A 26,812-nucleotide genomic window follows, 5' to 3' on the forward strand; every position below is an offset into this window, starting at 1 on the left:
GGCAGCCGGCCTGTCAGCATCCTGCACCCAGGTGGGGCTCCTTGTGACCAGGCTGATGAGACAGGTGGCCACCTCCCCACCTGATGCTTCTGGTGGCTCTAGAAGCCTCTGGGTGGTGCTGAGCTCCTCTCTCCCCCATGGCCAGGGCGACTCTGTTCCCCGACGCAGAAGCCGGGACCACTGCAGACGGAAAGACAGACAGATGTGTGGTCTGCAACGACCCACGCCAAACCCTCAGCTCTATTTTAAACCTGCCCAGCGCTGGCCCCTGCTCACCGCCTCCTCCGCTCAGCCCAGGCCCGGAATCTTCATGCCCTGCTTGCTTCTAGCAGCTTCTTAATCATTCTCCCTGCTTCTGTTGTCACCTCGCTCACCCAGCTCTGCGCTCCCAGCCCCGAGCAGGCCCAGTGCCACATCGCCCAGAGCAGGCTGGTCCTCTGCTCAGAGCTCACCCCAGAGCGGGCCTAATGGTGCACCCTGGAATCCCAGTCACCAAGGAGGCTGAGGCAGGAGGGTTATGAGTTCAAGGCCAGCCTAAGCAACGTAAAACATTTTTAAAGGGCTAAAGACATAGCTTAGTGGTAGAGCCTTTACCTAGCATACATGAGGCCTGGGTTCAGCCCACAGCACTAAAAAACAAAACAAAGCAAAACCCTCTCCATGGCATCTGCTATAGACAGTTTCTCCTAGGAGAAAACTGTTTTGTGAGACAAGGTTCCGCTAGCAGTTTAGGCTGCCCTTGAACTCACTATGTTTCCCAGGGTAGCCTTAAACTCTCGGCCATCCTGCCTCAGCCTCCCAAGTGCTAGAATTACAGGCATGGGCCAGCACACCATGCTTCAATGTGGTGTGTTTATTGTCTGCCCCTCCCAGAAGACACTGGTCTTTACAGCAGGGAACAGGGTCTCTTTTTCTTGCCTTGATGTCTAGAAGAGTCCCCAGCCGGCTGAGGGCAGTAGAGAAGTGTGTTGAGCAAATGAGATTCTTGCTAAGTAAGGAAAACCCCTCCTTACTCTAACTCTTGGCATCTTCCCTGAGGCATGCAACCTTTTCCTGACACAGTAGCAAGTATTCTTGAGTGTGTCTTGGACCCTCTCCCTTGGAAGCGGTCTCCTGGGGTGCATTGAGGTGGAGCCGCAGCGCACAGGGAGCACTTGGAGTGGAGCAAGGATCAGAGGTCTCCTTGGGAGTCCTGGCAAGTGGGCCGGGAGGCAGACCAGGAGAAAGGCCGCAAGACAGCCAAACTTCTGCTTGGCCAAGAAAGAAAAAGACTCAGAAGAAGCCAAAGCTAAGTGACACCCGGGAGGACAGCCAGCAATGTAAATGGCAGTCTCGAGCTGTGTCCACGCAGACAGGCTCGCACTCCAGGAATCAAGGAGCGAAGAAGTCAGGCAGGGCCGGGATGAAGGGGGTGTGGTGCTGTCCCTGCAAGAGTGGCCGCTGGCCCTGTCCACCCCCGGAAGACAAGAGCACCCGACCTGCTGGAAGCCGCTTCCCTATCAGGTTGGCCGGGGCCCCAACAGCACAGCATGGTCCTGGGCACAGACTCGGCTACTGCCCACCGTGAGCTGGCACAGTACCGTGGAAGGCAACTGCACCAGGACTCAGATCACCAAAGCCGACTCTGCCACAGAAGGTGGGCAGAGGCGCTGGAGGGCAGCTCGGTGCAGCGCTGCTCAGGCTGGGGCTGGATTCCAGCACTGCAGTCCAAAGGTTTTTTTAACTAAAAAAGGAAGTCAGAAAAGCAGGTACGGTGGCGCACACCTGTAATCCCAGCATCCAGGAGGATGAGGCAGGAGGATCGCTGCGAGTTCAAGACCAGCCTGGATTACAAAGTGAGCTCAAGGCCAACCTGAACTGCACAGTGAAACCCTGTCTCAAAAAGACCAAAAAAAAAAGCAAGTCAGGAAAAAAAAGACCAATAGTGATGCACGCCTGCAATCCTGGCACTCTGAAGGCTGAGGCAGGAAGATTGCGGGGAATTGGAGGCCTACCTGGGCTATTCAAGGCCAGCCTAAACTACACAGCAAAACCCTGTCTCAAACTGCAATCCCTAGAAAGAAAAATAAAAAGAGATTTGGAAATAGTATTTTTTTTTTTTGAGACAGGGTCTCACTATGTACTTACGGCTGGCTTTGAACTCATGGCGATCCTTCTGCCTCAGCCTCCCGGGTGCTGGAATTTGGAACTACTCTAAAACAAACTACGTGATGTATTATTAATAGAAAAATACCAAGTACTACATAGTATGCATAGTATGCCCTCTGCTAATTCAGGCTGAAAAGAAACAGTGACGGGAGAAGACAGCTTGCTGTTTCTGTATGGGTGAAGTTACAGGAGAGGCTAGTGGCAGCGGCTGACCAGGACGGCGGGGACTTTGCAGATTAGGAGCCAGTTCAGAGACGACTTTTGTCTGCATACGTTATTATATCATGTTAAGTACTGATGGAATTTTCTCTCCATCAGGAGGTTGAGGCAGGAGGGTCACCGTGAGTTTGAGGCCACCTGGGCTGCACACCAAGTTCAAGGCCAGCCTGAAAGTCACCGTGAGACACTGCCTCAGAAAACTGAAGACATTTCCCCCCCAGACACCCCATAATCTGCAATGATTGATTCACTCAGCTGCCAAGCAGATCCTTTACCAAATGCCAGTGACCCTGGGAGAGGCAGCAGGGCAAAACCTCAGGGTTTCCACCTCCGGGAAGCCCTGGTGACTCCTCTCCCACCTGGTGGCCTCCAGGCTTTTTTTTTTTTTTTTTGTCTTTTCGTCTTTTTGAGACAGGGTCTCGCTATGCAGTTCAGGCTAACCTTTTTTTTCTTTTTTTGTTTTTTTTTCCAGTACCAGGAATCGAACTCACGACCTTGTGCTTGCCAGGCAGGCGCTGTGCCGCTGAGCTAAATCCCCAGCCTAGTTCAGGCTGGCCTTGAGCTCACTTCATAGCACAAGCTGGTCTTGAACTCCAAGGATCCTCCTGCCTCAGCCTCCCAAGTGCTGGGATTACAGGCATGCGCCACCACACCCGGCTCCTCCAGGCTTTTAATATGGCTCCTGCGTAGCTCAGCACCATGCACCGTGTTCTGCCCGCCCACACCCACAGGCATCAGCCACTGCTTATCCTGGCCCCTTGCTCAAGCTGGAAGGTCGCGCCCCAGGGTGAGGCTGCAGCTAATTTCAGTGGACCCCAAATCTTGTATCTTGTTTTGTTTCTGTTTTGAGACAAGGTCTTATTATGTAGCCCAGGAGGACTTCAGACTCAGATTCTCCTGCCCTGGCCTCCTAAAAGTCATTTTGAACTGGGTTTCTGTCAATTACAACCTAGAGCACTGTTTACTAAAATCCGCCTCTGCTACAGAGGCACTGGCTCACTACTTCCCGGGTGAAATGGGCCACAGGCCACCTGGCCAGTCACAGGAACACCCTGCCTGGGCTCATGCTGGCTTCCGCAGTCCCCAGACCCCACGTCTTCAGCGGGGAGATACAGGTGTCAGCTGCAAATCCTCTGGGGTCACAGCTAACCCTGTGCACCATCCCCGGAGGCTGCCCCCAGGGTTACCCAGAGCCCACATCCAACCCTTCCCGACACCTGAATGTGGCTGTGTAGATGGCACCACAGGCCTGGGGCTCCAGGTGAGGCAGCTCAGACCTGGGTCAGCCCTGCAGGAGTCACCAGGAGCTGGGGGGAGGAGGGTCCCCAAAACCATCTGGGTCGTGCAGTAGAACCTGAAGACTTTGCTGTCTGTTTCCTTTTCTGAGACAGAGTCTCGCTATGTAGTCCAGGCTAACCTGGAACTCAGGCAGATCCTCCTACCTCAGCCTCCCGAGTGCTGGGCTGCTCTCCCTGTGGAAGGGCTGGCTCAGGAGAGGGAAGCTCAGCGGCTCACAGCCCCAGGCTCTCACCGGGCAGCCCTGCAGCGTCCTGGGCTGCCTGCACATCGAGGATATCCCACAAAAGGCTGCTTCCTTCCTCCCACTCAGGAGAGAAATGGGGCTCATACCTGAGACACCCAGATGTCGGCATGGGCCAGACTCAGAGCAGCAGTGGAGGGCGCGGGGATAGGGATGGGAGAGGAAGGGACAAGCACCTGGGCCAGCGGGGCAGGCAGTGACAGGCGGGTGATGGGCGCTTCCCACTCTGCACTCGAGGCGCAAGGTCCCAACAAGGCCACCCAACAAGGATGGACTCTGCCAGGAGGGTCACCGTGGGCCACGCCAGGTGTGATACTGCACGCCTGTGATCCCAGCACTCAGGAGGCTGAGGCAGAAATGCCACAAGATCTAACGGCATAGCCAGACTCTTATCTCAACCCCCCCCCCATAAAAAGAAGACTCGCCACTCAGACACCTATAATCCCAGCACTCGAGAGGCTGAAGCAAGAAGATCGCCATGAGTTCAAGGCCAGCCTGGGCCACATAGAGAAACCCTGTCTCAAAAAAATAAAAATTTGCTTTCCCATCTCTCCCTCCAATGCAAAACCACCAACTCCCCACAATAACCCGTGTCCCACAGCAAGCCTCGTCAGCAGAGCTTTAGCTCAACAGCCGATTTTGCTTTTGAAAGTTTCACACCAACGTTTCATTTATTAAAATAATTTCTGTAAACTCTCAAAATAAAATTCATTTTCCATTCTCGAGAAGCATTTCAAGGCACCATGAAATGATGGTCTAAGTACAGCCCTCCCTCCACGTGCGAAAATCCTATTACAAAAATCTCTCGGGTGACCCTGGCCCTCGGCAGCATGGAAAACAGACTTGGCCCTGGGGGGACAGGGCCCGGCGTCACACGGGAGCTGGCCACCGGGAAGGGATCTGCTGCCCCAAGTGGACAAAGACAAACCCGACACTTGTGACGAAAAAGGGCAAGTGAGAGCCAGCTGTGGCAGACACACCTGTGACCCCAGCACTCAGAGAGGCTGAGGCAAGAGGGTTCCAAGTTTGAGCTCAGCCTGAGCAACTTATTGAGAGCCTCTCTCAAAATAAAAAACAAAGGCTGAGAATGAAGCTCCGTGCAAAGGCCCTGGGTTCAACACCCAGGGCAAGGGGAAAGGAAACAGGAGGTTGGGTTAGGGCAGAGCCCTCACTTCCGGGCCTCCTCCTCACTCGGGCTGGCATCCCCCGGGGGCCCGGCTGCCAGCTTGCTCTGCAGCAGCGCTGCCAGCTTCTTGGAAGTCTTTTGCAGGAGGGCGCTGCCTGGGTGCGCGCGGTGTGCGTGCAGGTACAGGTCCTCCTGCGAGGGCCCCGTGTGGCCGCAGTCCTCGCACACGTACAGCTTGTCGCGCCGCTGCTTGTAGGCGTACTGCTGGTGCACGCCATGGATCTTCTTCAGGTGCGACTCCAGCGAGCAGCGCTGCGTGAAGGCCTTGTGGCACACGTCACACTTGTAGGGCCGGATGCCTGCAAGGACCAGAGCGACAGGTGCGTCACCACCAACCAGCTCATCACCTCCCGGCCGCCATGCCAGCAAAGATCACAGGGCAGCTGGGGGAGTGGGACCGAGCAGGACCCAGCAGTACGTGGACCCGGCAGTACGTGGGACTGTCCAGACAGCGATGTCCCTGAGGCCCCGCCTCTTGAGTGAGGCCTTGTCCTCCCCACTGCAGGCCTTCATGTTCTCAGCCAAGGGTGACAAAGGGAACTGGAGCCCACACCTGCCATCCCAGAATCCAGGAGGCTGAGGCAGGACAGTCCAAAGTTTGAGCCCAGCCTGGCAACTTACTATCTCAGATAGACTCTATCTCAAAATAAATGAAAAATAAAAAGGGGATGGGGATGGGGCTCAGTGCAAAGGCCCTAGGTTCAATGCCTAATACTGAAGAGGAAAGAGAGACAAAGAGAGAAAATCAGTCCCGCTGGGCATGCTGGCGCAGGCCTGTAATCCCAGCACTTCAGGAGGCTGAGGCAGGAGGATCACTGTGAGTTCGAGACCAGCCTGGGCTACAAACTGAGCTCAAGACCAGTTTGAACTGCATAGCGAGACCCTGTCTCAAAAAAAAAAGAGAAAATCAGTCCCAAGCAATGCCAGCTGACGCCTAAGGACAAGGCCAGATGCAGCAGCACAGGCTGAGGCAGGAGAGGAGGGTCACTGCAGGTTCGAGGCCAGCCTGGGCTGCAGAGCAAAGCCCTGCCTCGACCCCTCCCTTAAAGAAGCCCAAGGATAGCACCACAAGCAGCAGAGGCAGCAGACCCAGTGCCCTCCTCAGGGCTGCGTATCCCCCGTCCCTGATGGTGGCTCGCAGGCTGGGGAGGGCACTCAGCCACTCTGCTCCAGAACTTCCTGTTCAAAATGGGGGGAAATCCCCCAATGAACCAAATCGTTTCCATTTCTCTTCCAGTCCAGCCCAGTCCAATCCAATCCAGAAACACGTAATTTCCCATGACACCCATGCCAGAGAAGCTGCCTGGTGAGATGTCACCCAGCCAGCAGAGCACAGTGTGAGTCTGTTACATCCCTGTCAGGAAAATGCCCCAGACACAGAAATGCCTCAGTAGAGCTTGGCACAGGGCGCAGAACAGGGACTCAGCAGAGCAGATCTTTAGCCAAGTATGGGGCCACATGGCTGCAATTCCAGCACTTGGGAGGCTGAGGCAGGAGGATTACCAAGAGTTTGAGGCCAGCCTGGGCTACAAAGTGAGTTCAAGGTCAGCCTGAACTACATAGTAAGATCCTGTCTCAAAAAACAAAAAAAAAGAAAGAAAAACAACGAAAAAAATTCCTTTATTTTAGTTTGTTAAGAGACAGGGTTTTACTGAGAGACAGGTTGTGCTTAAAATCCTGCCTTAGCCTCCCAAGGGTTGGGACTGTAGGAGTGCCTCATAGCGGGGTGTGGTGGTGCACACCGGTAATCCCAGAACTCAGGAGTCTGAGGCAGGAGGATCACTGTGAGCTCCAGGCCTAACTGAGCTGCAAAGTGAGTCCAAGGCCAGCCTGGAACTCAATGCAATCCTCCTGCCTCAGCCGCCTGAGTGTTGGGATGACAGGTATACACCACTGGGCCCAGCTGAATTTATGCTTGACCACATCTCAATTTGGTCCAGCCCTAATTCTGGGGCTCAGCAGCCAACACAACCAGTCAGTGAGTCCGTGTGAGGTGCCCCGAGCAGTGGCCTCACCTGCCTCTCCACGGCAATTTGGAAAGCACTGGCTGGTCCCAATCCTGTGAGGGCTGCCAGAGTGTCACCTCTGAGAAACAGGAGAGGAGAAGATATGAGCACCAGGCTGGGGCTGGGGCCTGGGCTTTCTCATTTGTAGTGACTTCAGGAGGCTGGAAATCTTCAGATTTTTTTTTTTGGAGACAAGGTCTTGCTACGTAGCCCAGGCTGGCCTTGAATTCACAGTGATCCTCCTGCCTCAGCCTCCTAGGTGCTGGATGACAGGCATGCAGCACTGTGCCCAGCAATATGCTGATTCTTGTCCCAGCATTAGTTGCATGGTATGTTCACTTTGGGAAATCCCTCCCTCTGTGGATTTAGGCCCTTGTAATTCGTGCACTTTTCCGGGTATGTTACCCTCCATGAAAAGCTCACTTCAGGAAAATATTGTCAAGGGGAAAAGAAGGAAGGTTTCTATTAACATGGCAGCCCACTCCGCAAGGCGGAGGACACTTCCCAGGATGGCACTGAAGGACAACAAGGCATGATCAGACTTTGAAAAGAAAGTGGAATACAGCAGACCTAAGATCGTCACATGGGGGTGAGGAGCTGTCCATGCTGGGAACCCTACATGCTGAAAGGGCTGAGGATGCGGGCTCTGCATGGGCTCTCAGGAGGCTGTGGAGGGCAGGCAGCACCCTGGGTGGGGGTGGAGGTGTTAGGACGGGACCTGTTTAGATGATATAGCGCAGGATCCACTGGAAAGGCTCATGATAGAAGGTAGGCTGGGCTGGCTGAGCTGGCTGGGGACTGGATGATAAGACCAGATAGGTAGGGGCTTTTAAATGTTTAAAAACTTTTTGATGGGCTGGGGATATAGCTTGGCGGCACAGGCGCCTGCCTGGCAAGTGCGAGGTCCTGAGTTTGATTCCCGGTACCAAAAAAAAAAGCTAAAAACTTTTTGACACTGGGGATTGAACCCACGGTCTTCACTCTGAGCTATATCACTGGCCCTTTTTAAAAAGAAAAAAGTTATTTTGTTTTTTTGAGACAGGGTCTTTTTAAGCCACCAAGCCTCCAATCCTTGCCTCAGCCCAGAGTGCTCTACCACACACAGATTTTGTTTCTGTACTTTTTGAGACAGGTTCTTGCAGCACAGCCCAGGCCAGCCTTGAACTCGCAGCAATTCTCCTGCCTCAGCCTCGTGAGCGCTGGGATTACAGGTGTGCACCACCACATCGGGCAGCTGCCCTGCTTTCAAGCACACTCATCCCCTCCTTCTTGGCCCTTTCTGCAGCAGCTCTGAAGTCCTCTTCCTCGAGTGCCTCATTGTGCTTTTGTGGCTGCCTCAATGACTACACCAACTCCAAGTGTTTTTCATGATCATTTTGACCGTGGGGAAGAGCCAGAAGTCACAGACCGGTGGATGAGGACACACTGTTGTGTTTTCAGGAGCCTGCCTTTCCCTGGGGTGGCCCTCAACACCAGCATGCGCCATGTTTTTCATCACACCTCACAGAGACCCTCAGGAAAGAGGACTCCAGAGCTGCTGCCGTGGCTGGGTCGATGGGACGGGTGTGCTCGCAGGGAGGGCTGCATGGCCATGCGAGCTTGGCTGTAATAAATGCTATGAAATGGAAGCAGTCACCGTGTTTTCTGTCACCCCAGTGTTTACTCAGTCAGGCCTCCCTGCCAGGAACACTGGAGCGGGACTCAGGGCCGCACGCTGGCGGCCCGGGCGCTGACTTAGGTCCCCACCCCATGTGTGTCAAGCACCCTGATTCTCTGAACCCTCTGACTCGCTGAGTCTGGATCAAGAACCCCATCCTACAGGGGCAGGAACAGGCTGAAGGTGGCCGGCGGGTGGCAGCGCCAGGAGGGGACCCACCCGGGACACCACCGGTGGCCTCACCTGTGTGCGTGCGCACGTGCCGCTTCAGGTCGAAGGTGTCATTGAAGCCCTTGCCGCAGAAGGTGCACAGGTGCCTCTTCACCTGGCTGTGGCACTTGAGGTGGCGGTTGAGCATGCGCTGCAGGCGGAAGCCCTTGCCGCAGAGCTCGCAGCTGTGCATCGCTGAGTCGCCGCATGTGCCTGTGGTGAACTGGAGCAGAGAGAGACCGTGAGAGCCCAGGACTTGCACAGGGACCCAGGAGGCTTGGCTGCAGGGAAAGTGGTCTCCTCTCTCCTGCAGACCAGACTTCTGCTTCCTGGATAAAAGGGCCTCTGGCGGATGGAAAGGAACTTTCCCTGCAGGGCAGAGTGGCTCCTGATGGCCAGAGTCCCAGCAGCCATCTTGCAACATGAGGTAGAGGCCAGCACTGAGGACGGAAGGGTAGGAAGAAGAGTCTGGTCCTATCCTGGACAGTCCCCAAAGATAGCCACGGGTGCTCCTTCCCCCCAGCGTGGGCAGGGCTACGACCCCTTAACCAGCGGGTAAAGTGGAGCCCAACAGTGCCAGGTCCTAGGAGACTCTGCAGCCACTGCCTCTCCTCCCGTGCCAGCTGTCATGCAGCAAGCCCGAAGCCACGCGCAGGAGCGCTGAGGTGGGGGTGCTGGTTCCAGCCACTGCCCTGCTTCTGACCCACAAGGTCTCAAACAACAGTGACCTCGCTGGGCAATGGTGATGCAGGCCTGCCATCCCAGCAATCAGGAGGCCGAGGCAGGAGGATTGCAAGTTCTAGCCCAGCCTGGGCAACTTAGTAAGACCCTGTCTCAAAGTTTTAAAATGTACAAAGTAAACAGGCTGGGGATGTAGCACAGTGTGAAGGCCCTGGATTCAACCCCCCATGCAGACAGAGAGACACATGTATGCACGCAGGCATGCACGGACGCACGGTTGCTAGGCTGCAGGGAATCATGACAAGATGAGAGCCTGTGTCATGTCCAGTACGGACACAACTTTGCAGACTGCTTTGCTCCACATAGGGTCAAATCCCCAGAAAGTCTCACACTCACATCTTCCATGGGGTTTGTGGCACCCTCAGCGTAAGGCCCTGGCATCAGCAAGTGCGGCCCAGGAGGCGGCATCCCCAGCCCCGCAACAAGCCCAGTCACCCAGAGAGCTGTCCCTACGAGGCCACCACTGTCCAGGGACACAGACAGTGCCAGACCACGACACCAACCAGCTGCCTGCCCTGGATGTGGCCAGAGAGGAGGGAGGAAGGGAGCCCTTGCCAGGGTTGTAGGGCATGGGGACCTGCATGGGGTTCGGGGCGGGGCGAGGGGAGGGAAGCAGCATCGGAGGTCCCCTCAGGGTGGCCCTTGGGACCCTAATGGAGCTGGGATAATTCAGACATAAGAGGGACTTGGAGGGCAGAGGGCAGTCACGGCAGCCAGGTCAGGTCGGCGACCCAACCAGGCGGTCACTCACGTCCCTGGCGGTCTGAGGTTCCCAGGTCTCTTCCTGTCCAGCCAGCTTCTTGGTGCCTGCCTCCCCTGAGGGGCCAGGGAAAGACTACGTGTGGCCACTCACAGGTCAAGTCTCTGCTTTACAAGGTCAGGTCTATACAAGGTAAAGGTCGTGGGCAAACTAGCGAGGGGCGAATGAAACACAGATGACAGAGCCTCAAAATTCCAGGCAAAGTTCTGTGAAACGCTGGCCGCATTTGAAAGCCTTGCCAACTACCGTTAAAACCCGAACTCTTTCTGGTTGCTTGATTGATGGATGGATTAACTGAGACAAGGTCTCGCTGAAAAATCCAGGCTGGTCTTGAACTCACTGTACAGCCGAGGATGACCTCAAACTCACAGCAATCCTCCTGCCTCAGCCTCCCAAGTGCTGAAATGACAGGTGTGTGCCACCATGCCTGGCCCTAAAACCTGAGCTCTGGTTTGCTGACTTTAGTCTTTTTAGTAAACCCTTAGTTTTAAAGTGCTCTGCATGGAATATGGCGGAGAACTTCTACTGCTGCCCAGAAGGAAAAGTTCAAATCATTGGCATTGTTTGTTGGAAAAGAGTAAAATCTTGAAGGGCACAGGCAAGGGCGCTTAGTGACAATTCAAGGGGTGCCAAGGAGAAGGAAGGGAGAACACCAGAACAGGCAGGAAATGGGGGTGGGAAGGAGGCGCTGGAGCCCCCAGGGCCTCTCTTCCCCAGGTGACCTTTTTTGGGTCGGGTCTTCTTAGGCCAAAAGCAGAAATTCTCCAAGCTGGCCCTCAACAAAGCAGTTGTTTCCATGCCTCCGCCTTCCCATCCATCCCATTTCACAGCTACTGTAACGAGTCACCACCAGCTCACTTAAGGAATTCGCCCTGAGCTGCGCCCTCCAATCCGGCAGGCTCAGCGTGGTACCGCACACCTGTGAACGGAGAAGAGCCTGCGCCCACGTGGTCCTGCTACTTGGTTTGGGCTGCCAGTGCCTCATGAACAGATCAGACCAGAACAACAAGAGACTTGTCACGTTCTCCTTATAACACCTGTCTGTCTATTTGCAGCACTGGAAATTGAAACCGGGGCCTTCACACTGAGCTACATCCCTGGGCCTTTTTATTTTTATTTCCCAGACAGGGTCTTGCTAGGTTGCTAAGTTGCCTAAGGTTGGGCTCGAACTTACAATCCTGCCTCAGCCTCCTGAGTGCTGGGATGACTGTATACACTTCGCAGCTCTTCCTTCCTGCGTCCTGTGCAAGATGTGGAAGCCAGGAAGCCAGGGTTGTGCACAGGAGGAGCGGGGAGCGCACGTCCTGCCAGTGTGGCGCCCAGCCCAGCCTGCCCATTTTGGAGTGTCCTGTCCCAGAATGGGTCACACAACACAGCAGACACATCTGGTTCCTGGAAGGATGTCACATGGGCCAGAGCCATGTGTATCATGTTATTTATTTTTGGTACTGGGAATTGAACTCAGGACCCTGCGCTTGCCAGGCAGGTGCTTATACCACTGAGCTATATCCCCCACCAGAGCCACCTGTATCGTTTCCGCAGGTTTGTCCCCAACTCTCTGCTGCCTCAAATTTCAAAAAGAGTTGCAGCCTCCCTTTACTCCATACTGCCAGGGGTAGGCAGAGTTCCCCTTCAGCCAAACTTTAGCCCCTTTGTGGAATGAAGAAGCCAAATGTGGTCGACCAGGCCCATGATTCCAGCATTCGGAAGGCTGAGGCAGGAGGATCACTGTGAGTTCACAGCCAGGCTGTGCTATATAGCAAGGCCCTGTCTCAAAACAAAATAAAACAAAATGTTCAAAAAACAAATAAAAGAAATACTGGTGAAAATGCCAAATAATGGACTAGAAACCTAGCCTGGCTATGTAATGTCAGAGGTCATCTAACATCCCTGGGTCACAACGCTCCTGCATAATGACAGCATTGCCTCAGCCACATAAGCAGCTAGGAGCAGGGCCTGTTTTCCAGCTTCCTGAGTCCAACTCCTGCTCCACTGACTCTCATCTGAGTGGCGACAAGCAAGTCACTAAGCTTTCTAAGCCTCCATTTCATCACCTGTAAAGAATGAGAATGGTATTTGCCTCTTGGGAATAAACAAAAGACGCAAAAAGAAAAGCTACTTTAGCCTGGCATGGTGGCACATGCCTATAATCCCAGTGCTCTGGGAGGCTGAAGGATCACTGTGAGTTCAAGGCCAGCCTGCACTACATAGTGAGACCCTATCTCAGAAAAAGAAAAGAAAAAGAACAGCTACTTTAAAAGGACCCGACACCTGGTAATCCTACTACAACTAGACCACCTCCAAAATTCTAGGATCATAAGTAAAACCTAACGGGTCAGAATCTTTTGCTTCTTTTTTTTTTTTGGTATCAGGAATCGAACTCAGGACCTTGCACTTGCCAGGCAGGCACTTATGCCACTGAGCTTTATCCCTGGCCATCGTCCCTTGTTTCTCAGTTTGCTTTTGAATTGCTCTCTCTGATGCAAAGGAAAGAGCAGGAACTTCTGGTGTGAGTCCAAGCATAATGCTTCACCTGCGCCTCTGTACCCCCAGAATCTGGCCGTGAGAACCAGTCTGAGCCAATGCGGGAAAATGTGGACTTCATCCCAGGAGGCTGTGACATCTGTGTGTTTTGATACAGAAATCAGTAACGCGTGGACGTGCCCCCTCTCAGACCTGCCTCCAGGACTGGAATTTACACCCCACCACCTTCTGAAAAGGCCTGACAGTCTCACCCTTCATCCGAAACTAACGCTTTGCAAAAGGCTTATTATTTTTTTTTTTTTTTTGGTTTTTCTCCGGTACCGGGAACTGAACTCACGACCTTGCGCTTGCCAGGCAGATGCTTTTGCCGCTGAGCTAAATCCCCAGACCCTGCAAAAGGCTTATTAACAAAGTGGGAAAACTACCACAGAGGATGGGAAACAGTGGCAGTGCAGCAATAACAAAGGGCAGGGATGAAGAAGCGTGGAGAAAACACCTTCCCGAGCGGCGCTTCTCGGCTTTCCTTTTAAAAGACACCCCAAGTCCCTCCCAAGTGCTTCTAAAACCCAGGCCTCCGCAGCAGAACAAACCCATCATTGTTATGGGAGCTGCTGAAGGGGTCAGAAGCATCCAGGAACAGGGACCTCGGTGGCCTCTGTGACCAACTTCAAAGCTGGCTGGGATCACTCACCTGTCAGAGCTCTGAAGGGGAGCAACAGAAAAGGGGGTCGACCCTCTGCTTCCTGTCAGTGCTGCCAGCACACCAGCTCATTAAATTCATGGTCCTGCTTCCTGTGGGAGGACACGCTAGGTCCAAAGCGCCCTTCCGGCGGCCACTTGGACAAGCTCTCCACTGGCGCGACGGCTGTGCCTGAGCGCTCAGAACACGCCGAGAACAGCTCCTACTTCCCCCGGGATTCAGAGCCCCTCCTGTCCCACGTTCCATTTCTGGAGGCTTCACAAACCCCCTTCTCAACACAGAGAGGAGGAATGGAATAGACCCGGGAAGGGGAGAGAACAGAAGCTCAAAGACGCGTAACCCGCCCATGACGGGCTCACAGGTGATCGCACCTACAGGATGGGTCCATGGGGCGGGACGGGACATGGGGAGGGGGAGGGAAATGAGCCCCATAGTGTTTCACATCATGGTGGAAAATAGTTTCAGATTCATTGTGTCCTGTGTCAGAATCAACAATGACCAAAGCATCAAAGCTACATATTGACAGTGGCCACCACATCAGCCAGCACGGATGTCCCACAAGGCACTACACCAGTGCTGAAATAAAGAGCCTTGGGTTGGGCTTTGCCACTAACAACTGACAGCCTCGATGAAAACCTGGCTTAGAATTTTTCTATAGCCTCCAAAATTTCTACCCCATGTTGGAATCCTTGGGTTGGCCTTTGGTGCTGACAATGGTGAAGAACACAATGAAAACCCCCTAGGCTTTAAATTTTCTCACCCTGAAAGTAGAAGACCTGGCCACACAAACTTCAAAGGCCCTCATTCTGGGAGCTTGTATTGGTTACTTTTCTCTTTTTGCTGACACAAAATACCCAATGCCCATATTAAAGAGGGAAAGGTTTATTTAGCTTGCAGTTTGTGGAGGTTTCAGTCCACAATCAGCTGGCTCCAAGGCAAGGTGGCATGGCAGAAAGGTGACAGTTCATGGCCACGGAAGACAGCAAAAACAACAAGAGCAAAAAGGGGAGGAGAGAGCAAGCCTCTTTCCCTCCCTTATATTGTACGCGGCTACCCGCCCCAGGGCAGGTGTAGCTCTCACACCCATAATCCCAACATTGGACCATGAATCACAAACTCTAGAAGCCTGTCCCACGTCTGCATGAGGCTTTGGGGGACATCTAGATACAAACTGTAACAGTGCTATACGATGGACACTTTCAAGTCTTGCTTCCAACTCCCCTTGTTGGGCCTTTCCATATAGCAGAGGGTAGAGAGTGGCAACCAGCACCTTCCAGACTCCCTTGCAGCTAGGGTTAAGCTGTGAAGTGGGTTTATGCTTCCAATTACACACATCATCAGGAGATCTGAGTTTGGCCCTGAGTTAACTGGCCAGAGGCAAGCGGGAGACGATCGTTTTACACTCTATGTTAGCAGAAGCATCACATGGCAGGCACAGACCCCAGAGAAGCAGTGGCTTCTTGACTGGGTGGTGGCCTCTGGAGCCCAGGTGGCTCCATTCTGCAATGTGGCTCTGAGTCATGCCTAGAGCTTGGCTTCATCTTTCTTTATTCATCTCGTCCCACATAATTAACCATTCTTTGCTTAAAATAGCTGTCATTGATTCTGTTGTCTGCAACTAAATCCATGTGGTCCCTTGCAACAATAAAAATCCTCCTTACCAGTATTCAAATTTAAAATCAGTACAAGGTGGCACATGCCTGTAACCCCAGCGCTTGAGAGGCTGAGGCAAGAGGACTGCTTCAGACTCAAACCCAGCCTGGGGTACAAAGTGAGCTCAAGGTCAGCCTGAACTACACAGCATGTCTCTGTCTCAAAACACAAAAAATCACAGTAACAAGGGTTTGGGGTACAAAGGGTTGGTACAAGGGGTTGGGGAGGTACCCCCCCCAGAAGTGTTCCATGCTTGGCCTTGATAGAACATTTCCCTAGTTTGCTTAAGGGTCTTGGTTCAGTCTCCAATCAATCAATCAAACTGGTACCATTAATACATACATAGTGTTCTCCTAGTCCTCCTTTCCTTCCTTTTAATTAGGTTAACTTTTATCCAGCACCCAGCCCAAGCATTTCTCCAGATCTTGTTTTTCTCATCTCCTGTGTTCCCTCAAATGCCATGATGCATGTCTAGCACCTGTCCCTTCTCCTCGGCCTGCATTCTTATATATGGACTTGTGTCCCTCTGAGACACCATTCTACCGGGTGCTGAGCATGCAGGCCCAGCAGGGAGTGCTCTCTGGCTTTGACAGGAGCACTTTACCAGGAGTTTGGCGGGCCAAATGCATAGCCACAGGTGGGCCGCAAGTTTGAGAAGGGAGAGGATTTAATTCTGCCTTAGGAGAAACAAGAGGTAAGGTGTTTGACATAGAGCTTCTGTTCCCTTCTAAACATCAAATGAACACTTTTGTAAAAAACTACTTAAAATCATGATTCACAAAAGCCAGGTAATCCCAGCTACTCGGAGGCTGAAGCAGGACAGTCAAAATTTCTAAGCCAGCCTCAGTAGCTTCATGAGATCTTGTCTCAGATGAAAACCTAAAAGAGAGGAGGGGAGGCTGGCGAAAGAGCCTAGTGATATGATGTTTACCCAGCCTGCTTGAGGCAATGGTCAATCCTCAGTATGGGCGGGGGCGTTCATGATTCACAGCAATGCTTAGAAATAACTATTTGAGGGGATGGGGATATATAGCTCAGTGGCACAACACCTACCTGGCAACTGCAAGGTCCTGAGTTCGAGTCCAAGTACAAAGAAAAGAAAAGAAAAAACTATTGGCCATCACTGGCGAATCTTGATCTACTGATTATCTTCATTCATAAATAAAGGCAAACAAAGGGAATTAACAGTTCTGCCTTTCCCAAATGAACTGTCCCATTGGGAACCAAACAGTAGGTGAGAAAAGAGCCTGCCTCTCTATAGAACTATGTCACCCAGGCCCTGCAGTGTGGCTCAGTGGTATAGCACATACTTAGCATGCGCAGGGCCCTGGACCCCGTCCCCAGCACCAAAAATAGAAACGAAAAATACATCAGCAAAGAAAGTGAAGAACAGCACTAATACCATTCATTTCCCCACTCCCAACACACACACAAAGTCGTCCATGCTGGCCTTCACTCTATATAACCTGGGCTGGCCTCAAACTTGTGGCAATCTTGCTGCCTCAGCCTCCCAAATGCTGGCATTACAGGCATGTGCCACCATGCCTGGCTTAATAACTACTTTGCAATACTGAATAATCCAAAGCATTTAGGCTCTAAACATCAAAGCTGCTAGCATTACACAAAAAGAGATAACATCCAGTCTCTCTTGATGGAAACACATCCCCACTGTGACGTATCCCAGTCAAAATGAAACTGTCTCACCAAGCACATACAGCAGTGCTGTCTAACACAACTTTTTTTTTTTGAGACAGGGTCTCATTATGCAGTTCAGGCTGGCCTTGAGCTCACTTTGTAGCCCAGGCTGGTCTCAAACTTGCAACGATCCTCCTGCCTCAGCCTCCTGAGTGCTAGGATTATAGGCGGGCGGCACCACGCCCGGCCCCAACACAATTTTCTAGGGTGACAAAAAAAATGGTATTCTGTGTTGTCTAGGACAGAAGCCACTGAGCATACATGGCCACTCAGCACTTGAAATTCTTTTTCTGGGGCTGGGACTTGAACCTAGGACCTTGTGTGTGATAGGCAAGTGCTTCACCGCTGAGCCACACCCAAGCCCAAGGAGCCTACTTTCCCACCTAATTAAAAGCCACTGTGCCTATGGGAACCATACTGGACAATGCAGTGTAGCCCCGACCACCCACCCATGGGAGAAGATTCCGAGACCAAGGACTGTGCAACACCTTGGCAGGGTGTTCAGCCAAACCCAGACTGGTGCAAACTACAAAACAATTCAACTCGAATGGCCAGGGAACAGAAAGGGAAGGCACATGCATAAAGAGACCGAAAGATGAGAAAATTATACCACCAGGTGGGCTGACGAAGCAAACTGCGGAGAGCAGGGCTTGGCAAGGCGGTCAGCAAGGCGGACACAACCGCTGACGTGGGTGTGATCGCACACTTCAGCCTCAGCCATCCGAGGCACATGCTAAAGTATTTATGCCTGAAACACAGTCATGCACTCGTGCGGTGTGAGAACAGCTCACAATGTCTCCTCGGACCATTCTGAGGACGCAGAGCTGCTTACACAAGGGACAGAGGGCGGGGCCTTAGCATCTCCCAGGACCACAGCTGCAGGTGTGTGATGCCTGAGATTTGCTGGAAAGTCACATTTGGGAGAGCAGAGTGGGTGAGGATGGGCAGGACTGGCCGTGAGTAATGGTGACTGGGGCAGGTGACAGAGCTGTACTGCACGGCAGGGAGTCCACCCCAGGTTCGCTCATCCGTCACTGCCGGGGGAGTTGACCAGAGAGCCAGGTAAGAGGTCGAGAATGCTTCGATGGGATCTAAACTCGCTTTCTTCTGAAGAACCCACAGGAGGACAGCTTGGGTGATATGGGGTCAGAGGACATGGAGCACAGGCACCTGCTCCAGCTGCTGCCAGGCTCCAGTCAGCTCTGGACTTTACTTCTGGGCAGACTGTAGAGACAGGAGGGTCAGCACACCCTGGGCCTCTCTGCCCCGCTGCTAGAGATCTGCAAATGTGGCCCTCACACTGCAGAAGGGGCCGTGGGAGACCTGGCGTAAACACCTTCCGGGAGGCAGTATCTCCCTCCTATCTGTTCAGTAAATCACAGGGCCCGCGGTGGTGGAGAGCGCCTTTCACAACCTGCCCGGAGGCCTGGGTCTGAGGCCCAGGGCAGGGCTGTAGCAAGCGGGGCTGGCCGCCTTCCCAAGCTGCTCCAGTCACCACTGTGAAGACGTAGGTCATTACTAGAGCAGCACCGCACTGGGCATCAGCACACCTGCTGTGGCCACTGTCCGGGCGACTTCCTGCTGGGCCACTGGGCATCCACAAAAGCACTAAACACGCGTCCATTAACCTACCTGACACTTCAGAGGCCCATCCTATTCTTTTCCCATTGTACAGATGAGGGGACTAAGGCTTCAAAAGGAGATAAGGGATCCACAAGCATCCACAGCAGCACCCACACTTCTTGGTGTGGCCCTAAGACAGTCTTGGCTCGTCCTAGGAGCAGTCCCCACTCTGAGTCCTTTCCTTACCCAAGCTGCCCACATGCCCTAGGGCCCGCCCTCTCCAGTCTCCACAGCCTCTAAACCCACATCAGATAGGATCGCATCCTTGCTTGGGCTTCTGGTTTGACACTGTACTGACCTGTGACAAAGTTAACAATAGCTGTGTCTCCCCACCCACCCAGGTAACAGCTACAGTTAAGGAACGCACACCTGGGCCCACCCTTCCATCCTCCATCCTCACACTATCAGGAAGGGGTCATCATTATCTCCACTTTACAGATATGGCAACTGAGGCCCTGAGGAACAAACAATTAACTCAAGTCGCACGGCTCTGCAGCTGACAAAGCTAACCGCCACAGCTAGAGGCAGGGAGCCCAGGGAGGGTGGCTTGCTGCAGTCCGATGGACACCAACTAAAGCCTGCTCTCCCTCTGGTGCCCAGCAAGGACCTTCAAGCTACGAAAACTAAGTCATTAAAGCAATGCCCTGGGCAACGGTAGCCAGTGGTAGGACCCCCACCTAGCATGCATCGAGGCCCTACGTTCAAGCCCACCGAAGAAAAAAAAAAAAAGGCAATGTCACCCATCAGGACTGGGCCTCCTGCTTGGCGACTTTCTTCCTGGTCCAGTAAAGACACTAATTGTTAGGGAAACTGAAAGAGTTCAGCTGCCTCGATTGAGAATGTGAAAACTGCCAACACCCCAATCCCCACTCAGGGACTGGAGATTGGGCAAAGGGCCTCAGCACTGAGCTACACCTCCAGTCCTTTTTATTTTTTATTTTCAGGGGTGTCTTTCCGAGTCACTAAGTTGCCTAGGCTGGGGTAAAACTTGTGATCCTCCTGCCTCAGCCTCCCAGAGTGCTGGGATCACAGTCGTGTGTAGCCAGCACCGCTGGCTGCTTGGGGCACATTCACACCAAGATGCCTCCATTTCTGGAGCAGAAGCAGAGAGCCCTGCAAGGGGTGGCGGCGGGAACACCCCTTGCTAACGGTCCGGGAGCGGAGGGCGCCCCTCCCCCGCTCGCTGGAGGTTGGAGCCGATTGGGTGCTTTCTCCCCTCAGGGCCGGGTTCCAATGGCGCTATCCGCCCGAGGCAGGAAAAAAAGTCCCCCAGGGTTGGTTAGGGGCTGGCTCTCTCTCCCAGCCACTTGCTCTCCAGGGGACTCTTGGCTGGGGTGGGGGACAGAGGGGCAAACTGGCTACAGCGGTTCCCAAAACAACGTTCCAATTGTCCTTCCAGCCTAGTGATAAACATGCAAGTAGGGCACTTTGTAGAATTTCCCCAAGGGCAGCGCGCTCCACCAGCCCCTGCAAACCTTCCCCTCCCACTTAACTCCACCTGGCCCAGAACCGCTTGGGGCCAGGTGACTCTGGACCTCAGCGACACTCCCAACTGCTAAGTCCCGGGGGCGGTTGACCACATCTTTTAAAGCGCAAGGCTCCGGCCTCGACCCCAATTCATAACCAAATGCGCCCAGCCCACCCAGGGGCCAGCTGAGGAGCCAGGAATGTGCATAGAAAAAGGGTGACCCACCCACCCCACCTCACCCCGGCAAAGTAACGGCCCCTTACCAGCCACGGCTACCTGGGGTTCTCCCCCACGCCACTTCACCCTACCCTCCGCTTTGTAGTGCCCGGAATCCTCGCCTGCCTCTCTGGGTGGCACTGTCGCCCACCAGGCAAGGTACACAGGTTGGGAGAGTCAGATCCCCACCGCAACCTCTAGCTGGCAAGGGAGGGGGCGAGGGTGGCAGAACGGGGTTCCTTCGTCCGCGGTTAGCGGATCCCTCCCGCCGGGATAATCCTGGAACTTCTACCCCCCGCGCAGGTGGGCACCGAGACAAGAGGTCGCTGACAATTTAAAAATTCTCCGTGGGGCGCCGAAGGACGACCATAGAGGAGACCGATACTTCATCCACCGGGTTTGGGCGCTAACTTAGGTGAACCCCTCTACGTATTAGCCTGACGCACAAAGGTCTGAGGGAAGACACTTCCAAAGCGTCCACACTGACTCGGTCTCAGCCGCGCTCCAGAGCCCGCCCGGGGCACTGTCGGGATCACAAGGGGCACAAGATGTCGTCACCGTCTCCTTTCCGACCCGGGTTCCCAGGCACGCGTCTCGCTCCGCACGCCGTGGGCTCGGAGGGGAGGCGGCCATGCCTGGTCCTCCGCACGGCTCAGCGTCACGGAGCGCGCGTGGGGACCCGGGCGCAGGGCGGGAGCCCGGCGCGCGGAGGAGGCTGGCGGGCGCCCAGGGGCAGGTACAGAGGGCGGGGAGGGCGCCGGCCAGGGAGCCTGACGCCAGGGCGTGGCGCAGGTGGCGGCGGGGGCAGAGTCGACATCCTACCTTGATTTTCGACCTGACAACCGCGCGCTGCTTCTCCGCCAGGTGTCCATCTGCGCCCTCTGCGTCGCCGGGCTCGGGGGTGTCGCGGTCCGGAGCTCGCGGGGACGAGCTGCTCTCGGTGCCTCCGGGCTCGCCGGTGCTGCTGCTGCTACTGCCGTCGCTGCGACTGTCCTCAGCGCTATGAAACAGGCGTCCCAGGGCCACTGCGGGGCGAGGAAGGGGGGGCGCGGAAGGGCGGCGCCGCGAGACACACGCGGCGTCAGGCCCGGGCGCCCGCGGCAAGGACCTGCCGCCCGGGACCCGGGCACTTCGCCAAGCGGGCGGCGGCGCGGAGGTGGGCGACGTAGCCAGGAGTCGCTGCCTCGCACCAGCCGGGCGTATCAGGGTCCCGCCCTCAGCCCCAACCGCGGTGCCCACGGGGGACGGAGGGCCACGCGCCGCTCAGGATGCGCGCGCCAAGTTTTTTCGCGCCCAGGAAGACGGGTCTGATCTCCCTCCTCCTCCTGGAAAACCGGGAGTCTTTTATGCCCTCCCGTAGGGTGCAGGGAACCCCGGGGGGCCTTCAACCCCCTCCCTGGGCCACCTCAATCGCACTGCAGCCAACGGTTCCGCCGGCCGAGCAAAGACAGGCTCGCACCGAGGAGGAGCACAGGGCGCCCCTGCTTCCTGGCCTCTATTCGGCTCTCCCACCCAGGAAGAGTCCCGGGGGAGGGAACATGGGGAGGGGCCCCAGCCCCTTGCCCGCGAGGACCCGCCGCCCCCCTCACCATCCCCGGCGCCCACCTGGGATGTAGGCGTCCGCGCGGTTCTCGTCCGGGAGCGCAGCCCAACTGCGCTCCGCGGCGCCTGGGCTCCTGCGCTTCACCAGGAAGGCTTTGGGCATGGCGAGGCCCCCGCGCCGCCCGGCTCCGCTAGGCGCTGGTCCCGGCCGCGCCCCCCGCTCCTCCCCGCGCCCCCCCCGCCCCGCTCGTCCCTGCGCCCTGCGCGCCCACGACTCCCGCCTCGCCGACTCCGGCGCCTTAAATCCAGGCTGAGACCACGCCAGGGAAAAAGTTTCCTAAGGTGGAATAGAAAAGGCACCAGGAAACTTGGGAGCGAGCATGCGCCCTGCAACATAACGGTGTCAACAAGCTCGCTACCTGTCCGACCGGTTCCGGCGGCCGCGCGGCCTGTCCCAGCCCTTCCCGCGGCATGAATGTTTGCAAAATAATTTAACGTCTCAGCTCCCCCCTCCTCTTTTTAAAAAAGGGAGAACATTTTTTTAATCGACCCCTGCCCCTTTCCCCATCCCAGGGGCCTCGGGTAATGCAAAGCCCAGGTCCGCTTCCTGGGACCCCTCCCGCGAGTGGAGGCTCCCGAGTGGGCCCCAACCCCGCCCCCAAATGGATTTGACCACCACAAGCAAGCCGGAAAAGGGCTCGATTCCTCTGGGCCTCTCGGTCGTTCCCTGAGATTGCTGAAATCTCGGTGGTTGGAAGGAGGAGGCGGCCAGGAGCCGCCTGAGGACTCTTAGCTGGTAATTTGGGAGCTTAAGCTCCCCATCTACAACAGCACCCCAAATAAACACAAGGATAATACATTTTAAAATTCAGCATCTTCAGAACGTGTTTTGCTGATTTGTGTCACTCGATCTAAGAAAAACAAAATTTGCCCCTCCACAGCAGCTTCCACCCCCAAACTTTGCACCCCAGGAGTCCCTTAGCCCCCAACGGACACACAATGGAAACAAAAGCCAAGTGCGTGTTATGCAAACGCAGCTTCGAAGCTAAGGGTCCACGCCTCGCCCACTCCTATTATTCCCGCCCCCCACATTTCGAGGCTGGGAAACTCTCCGGAAGCCCCCTGCCCTCCCGGGTCGGCGACACCCTTCTCTTGCTCGGCTGGGGAGGTGGCGGGGAAGCCTGGTGTTTGGTTTTATTTTTATTTTCTATCTACCTTGCGCGCGCGTCGGAGACCGTGCGCCCCCTCCAGGGCCGCTCGGACTCCCGCCAGCGGCGGGCGCGGGCGCGCGTGGCCGGAGGCGCCCGGTGTCCGCGGCTCACCCCGCAGCCGGCCTCACCTGTCTGTAATCCGAGCCGCCGCGCGCCCAGCCCACGGCCAGGGAACAGACACAGCGGAGCTCCGGGCGTCTTCGCCTGGCGTCTGCCTTCGGAGCCGCAGTCTGGTAACGGGTTTCGGCTGGGCGGGCGGATGCCCGGGGCGCACGCAGGGGGCGCAGCCGGCGCGCAGGGAAGAGGGGCGCCAGGGCCCCGGCCCTGCACGAGGGTTTGCCCTCTCCTGACTGAACTCTGAACCCCAGGTTGAGTAGGAGAAAAACCCTCTAAGAATGACAAAGACTTTGATCCCGACGAGCCAGGGAGGAGGAGGACATTTCCTTCTCGGTGCGCTGAGAGGAGGCTGCTTTCTTGGCTCGCTGGCTCGCGGCGCAGCTTCTGGGAGACTCTGCGGGTATATTTTTATCTGCCAGGGAAATGGAGATTTGCTAGAAGGAAGAGGCTCGGTTGAATGAAAGGGTGAAAATAAAGTACAGCTATGAAATCGCACCGTTCTCCCTCGTCTTTCCAAGTCTTCAAGACTTGATTAAAAATGCTTTGTTTTAGGAGACAGTTGACCCCATTTGTAAAGCCTCCCCCTTTTATTGGATTCCAAATTCAGTAGTACCTGGACCTCTACTGTTCCAGATTATAGGATACTGGACCGCCTAGTTAGAAACCTCAGCAACGGAAACTTTAGGGGCTTGACAATAACGAATAACAGAATCACTACACTTTTTTTTTCACTTTTATTTTAAACTATTGAAAAGCATCGACTGTGATTTTTTTTTTTTTTTTTTTTTAAGACAGGGTCTTGCTATTAGTTCAGGTTGGCCCTGATCTCACTGTGTAGCCCAGGCTGGCCTTGAACTCATGGTGAGCCTCTTGTCAGCCTCGCCAGTGCTGGCATTACAGGCCTGCACCACCATGTTCAGCTGTGATATTTGCTGCCTGTTCCTTTGAAAGAAGAATTATAATGTATTGTCTTCCTCTTCTGTTTTTAATTTATCAGACTGGATAGGGTTCATCAAGTTTTTTTTTTTAATTTAAGACCTTTACTAACAAGTGCTTGCAGTTTGTTGACTTTTCTGAAAAAAATCAAGTTGTGAACTTTTATTACAAATTAAAAATTAAGTTCTTAAAAATCTCAACTTGACCAGATATGAAACAATTTAAAAACCTTTAAAAGTGTATTGAGAAAAACCAGGCTTTTTTAAAAAACACATTTGGAATTTCCAAAAAAGATGTCTTTAGGTAAAAATAATAAAAGCCTCATGCTGCGTAGATAATGCAGATAGCTCTAGTTATCTAGTCAATGGACAAAAAGCAAGCCCTTAAGGGCTTCTATCAAGATTATTAACATATAAAAAGAACGAGCCTTTATCTTTGTTGAAGCCTCCAACATTGGGTGTGAAATAAGCCCCCAAACCTCCAGGAATAGGAGGCTTGACCCAGTCCACGTTACACCTCATACTGGGGTTGAAGGTCCTGTGGAGTGTGTAGCCAGCACATTTGAATACTTCCGGTACCCAGGAGCTCACTATTTCAAACAGTAGCTTATTCTCTGACTGGACAACCTGGTGTTGAGAAGCTTTTCTCTCTCCTTTGTGGAAATCTGCTGCCCTGTGCCCGGGCCTCACCTCTCTTAGGAGCTGCTGAGACCATCCCAGCACCCCTCCCCATAAGTCTTTAGACCCTGGGAGGAGTCATCTGTCACAACAGGGCAATTCTTTTCTTTTTGGGTTTTTTTTTTTTTTTGGTTTTGGTTTTGGCTTTGGTTTTGGTTTTGGTTTTGCAAACAGGGTCTCACTATGTAGAGCAGGTTGACCTTGAACTCAGAACGATGTTCCTGCCTCAGCCTCCCGAATGCTGGGACTACAGGGATGTGCCACGGAGCTTGGTAAGCAGCACAATTCTTCTTAATAGCTAAATATTGGAAGAAGCCTATATGTCCATCAACAGATGAGCGGATACTGGGGCTGGGGATATAGCTGAGCGTTGCAGTGCCTGCCCGGCAAGATTGAGGTCCTGAGTTCCACTCCTGGTACCAAAAGAAAAAAACAAACAGATGAGTAGATACAGAAAATGTGATGTTTGCACACAGTCGAATACTACTTTGCCACAAAAGGTCATTTGTAGGAAAATGAATACACCTTGAGACCATAATGCTAAGTGAAATAAATCAGTCACACGAGCTTAAACAGCATACGGTGGGCCGGGAATATAGCTCAGTGGCATAAGCGCCTGCCTGGCAAGCGCAAAGTCCTAAGTTTGATTCCTGGTACCAATCAATCAGTCAATAAATAAATAAATAGCACATGGTTTCTTTTATATGAAAAACCCAAAGTATAAAGAGTAAAAACAAAGATAGATAATAGGAAGTAGGAAGACCTTTCTCAGATGGAAAGAGGATGAAGAAATGGGGAAGGAAGAATTAAGATTTGTTATGTACATATGCCAAATCTACATAGGGAATATGAGCATTGTGCCACACACATGTGCTAATAAAAATAAAAACTGGAGGAAAAAAGACTTCTTTAATGCACTATTGGGTGAAAGGCAGACAGGTGCAAACTTAACAGTGGCACGCAGTTACAAGAGGTTAGGATGTTGAGGAAACATTCCTAAAGATTTTTTTTTTTTTTTTTTTTGGTTTTTCTCCGGTAACGGGAACCGAACTCATGATCTTGTGCTTGCCAGGCAGGCGCTTTGCCACTGAGCTAAATCCCCAGCCCCTCTAAAGATATTTTGTAAGGTTGTTATTTTTTGCTTTTTTTTTTTTTTCCGGTACCAGGAATTGAACTCACGACCTCGCACTTGCCAGGCAGGCGCTGTGCCGCTGAGCTAAATCCCCAGCCCCTTGTAAGGTTGTTATTGAAGCACAGAATTAGAGAAGTGGACAAGTGAAAGTTGCATAGCCTGATAACAAGTTTAGCAGCCAGATTCCCCGGCAGAAACAGCACTTAACAGCTCTATCCAAGATTAAGTCAACAGGGCTGGGGATTTAGCTCAGAGGCACAGCGCCTGCATGGCAAGCGCAAAGTTGTGGGTTCGATTCCTGGTACCAGAAGAAAAAAAACAAAACAAACAAGATTAAGTCAATATCCTGCAGGCGCCACAGGACAAAACAGAAGAAATAGAGGTACAGGATTATAAAGGAAAAGACAAGACTATAATAATCTGTAGTCAGTACAATTGCCTATGTAGAAACTCAAAATTATTAGAATTGCTAAGAGAATTTAGCAAAGTTATGGCATTCAAAATTGTGTGGAGTGAGCGTGTATACCAATTACATTTCCAAATGCCGGGAAAATAAACAGTACAATAAAATTCACTTATGACAGCAACAAAAGTACAAAGCTCCTTGAAATAAATGTTTACAAACACTGGCTTTGGTGTAGCTCAGCAGCAGCACGCTCACCCAGAAGGCTTGAAGCCCTGGGTTTCATTCCCAACATTGTAAAAGGAAGAGAGGAAGGGAGGGAGGGAAGGAAAAAGTTCACCCTTGTGGAAACTGAAATTTTTTTTTATTGGACAGCATTAGAGAAGACACTAATCAATGGAAAGATTTGCCGTATGGGGGCATTGGAAGTCTGAAGGACAACAGGAAGCCAAAGGTTCCCAAATTCTTCTGTGGATTTAATTATTTTT

The 26,812-nt window shown here is 53.4% G+C and overlaps 1 protein-coding gene across 1 annotated transcript; it reads right to left on the bottom strand.

Moving 5' to 3' along the window:
• Positions 1 to 4,974: 4,974 nt before the first annotated feature.
• Positions 4,975 to 23,129, bottom strand: Ovol2 (ovo-like zinc finger 2). The gene is made up of 4 exons (XM_005380915.2): positions 21,912 to 23,129; positions 21,129 to 21,331; positions 9,000 to 9,189; positions 4,975 to 5,392 (listed from the first exon to the last, which is right to left on the bottom strand). Exons 1-4 carry the CDS (start codon positions 22,009 to 22,011, stop codon positions 5,076 to 5,078), a joined length of 810 nt encoding a protein of 269 aa, XP_005380972.1. The 5' UTR covers positions 22,012 to 23,129; the 3' UTR covers positions 4,975 to 5,075.
• Between the last annotated feature and the right edge of the window lie 3,683 nt (positions 23,130 to 26,812).

Source organism: Chinchilla lanigera, unplaced genomic scaffold (assembly GCF_000276665.1).
Source record: "Chinchilla lanigera isolate Chin_1 unplaced genomic scaffold, ChiLan1.0 scaffold00014, whole genome shotgun sequence".
NCBI classification, from domain to species: Eukaryota; Metazoa; Chordata; class Mammalia; order Rodentia; family Chinchillidae; genus Chinchilla; species Chinchilla lanigera.

Coding starts and splice junctions, on each gene's coding strand:
- Ovol2 (XM_005380915.2), bottom strand. CDS start 22,011: ATGCCCAAAGCCTTCCTGGTGAAGCGCAGGAGCCCAGGCGCCGCGGAG. Junction 9,190..21,128: donor TTGTCAGGTCGAAAATCAAG/GTAGGATGTCGA, acceptor TCTCTGCTCCAG/TTCACCACAGGCACATGCGG. Junction 5,393..8,999: donor GCACGTGCGCACGCACACAG/GTGAGGCCACCG, acceptor TGGTCCTTGCAG/GCATCCGGCCCTACAAGTGT.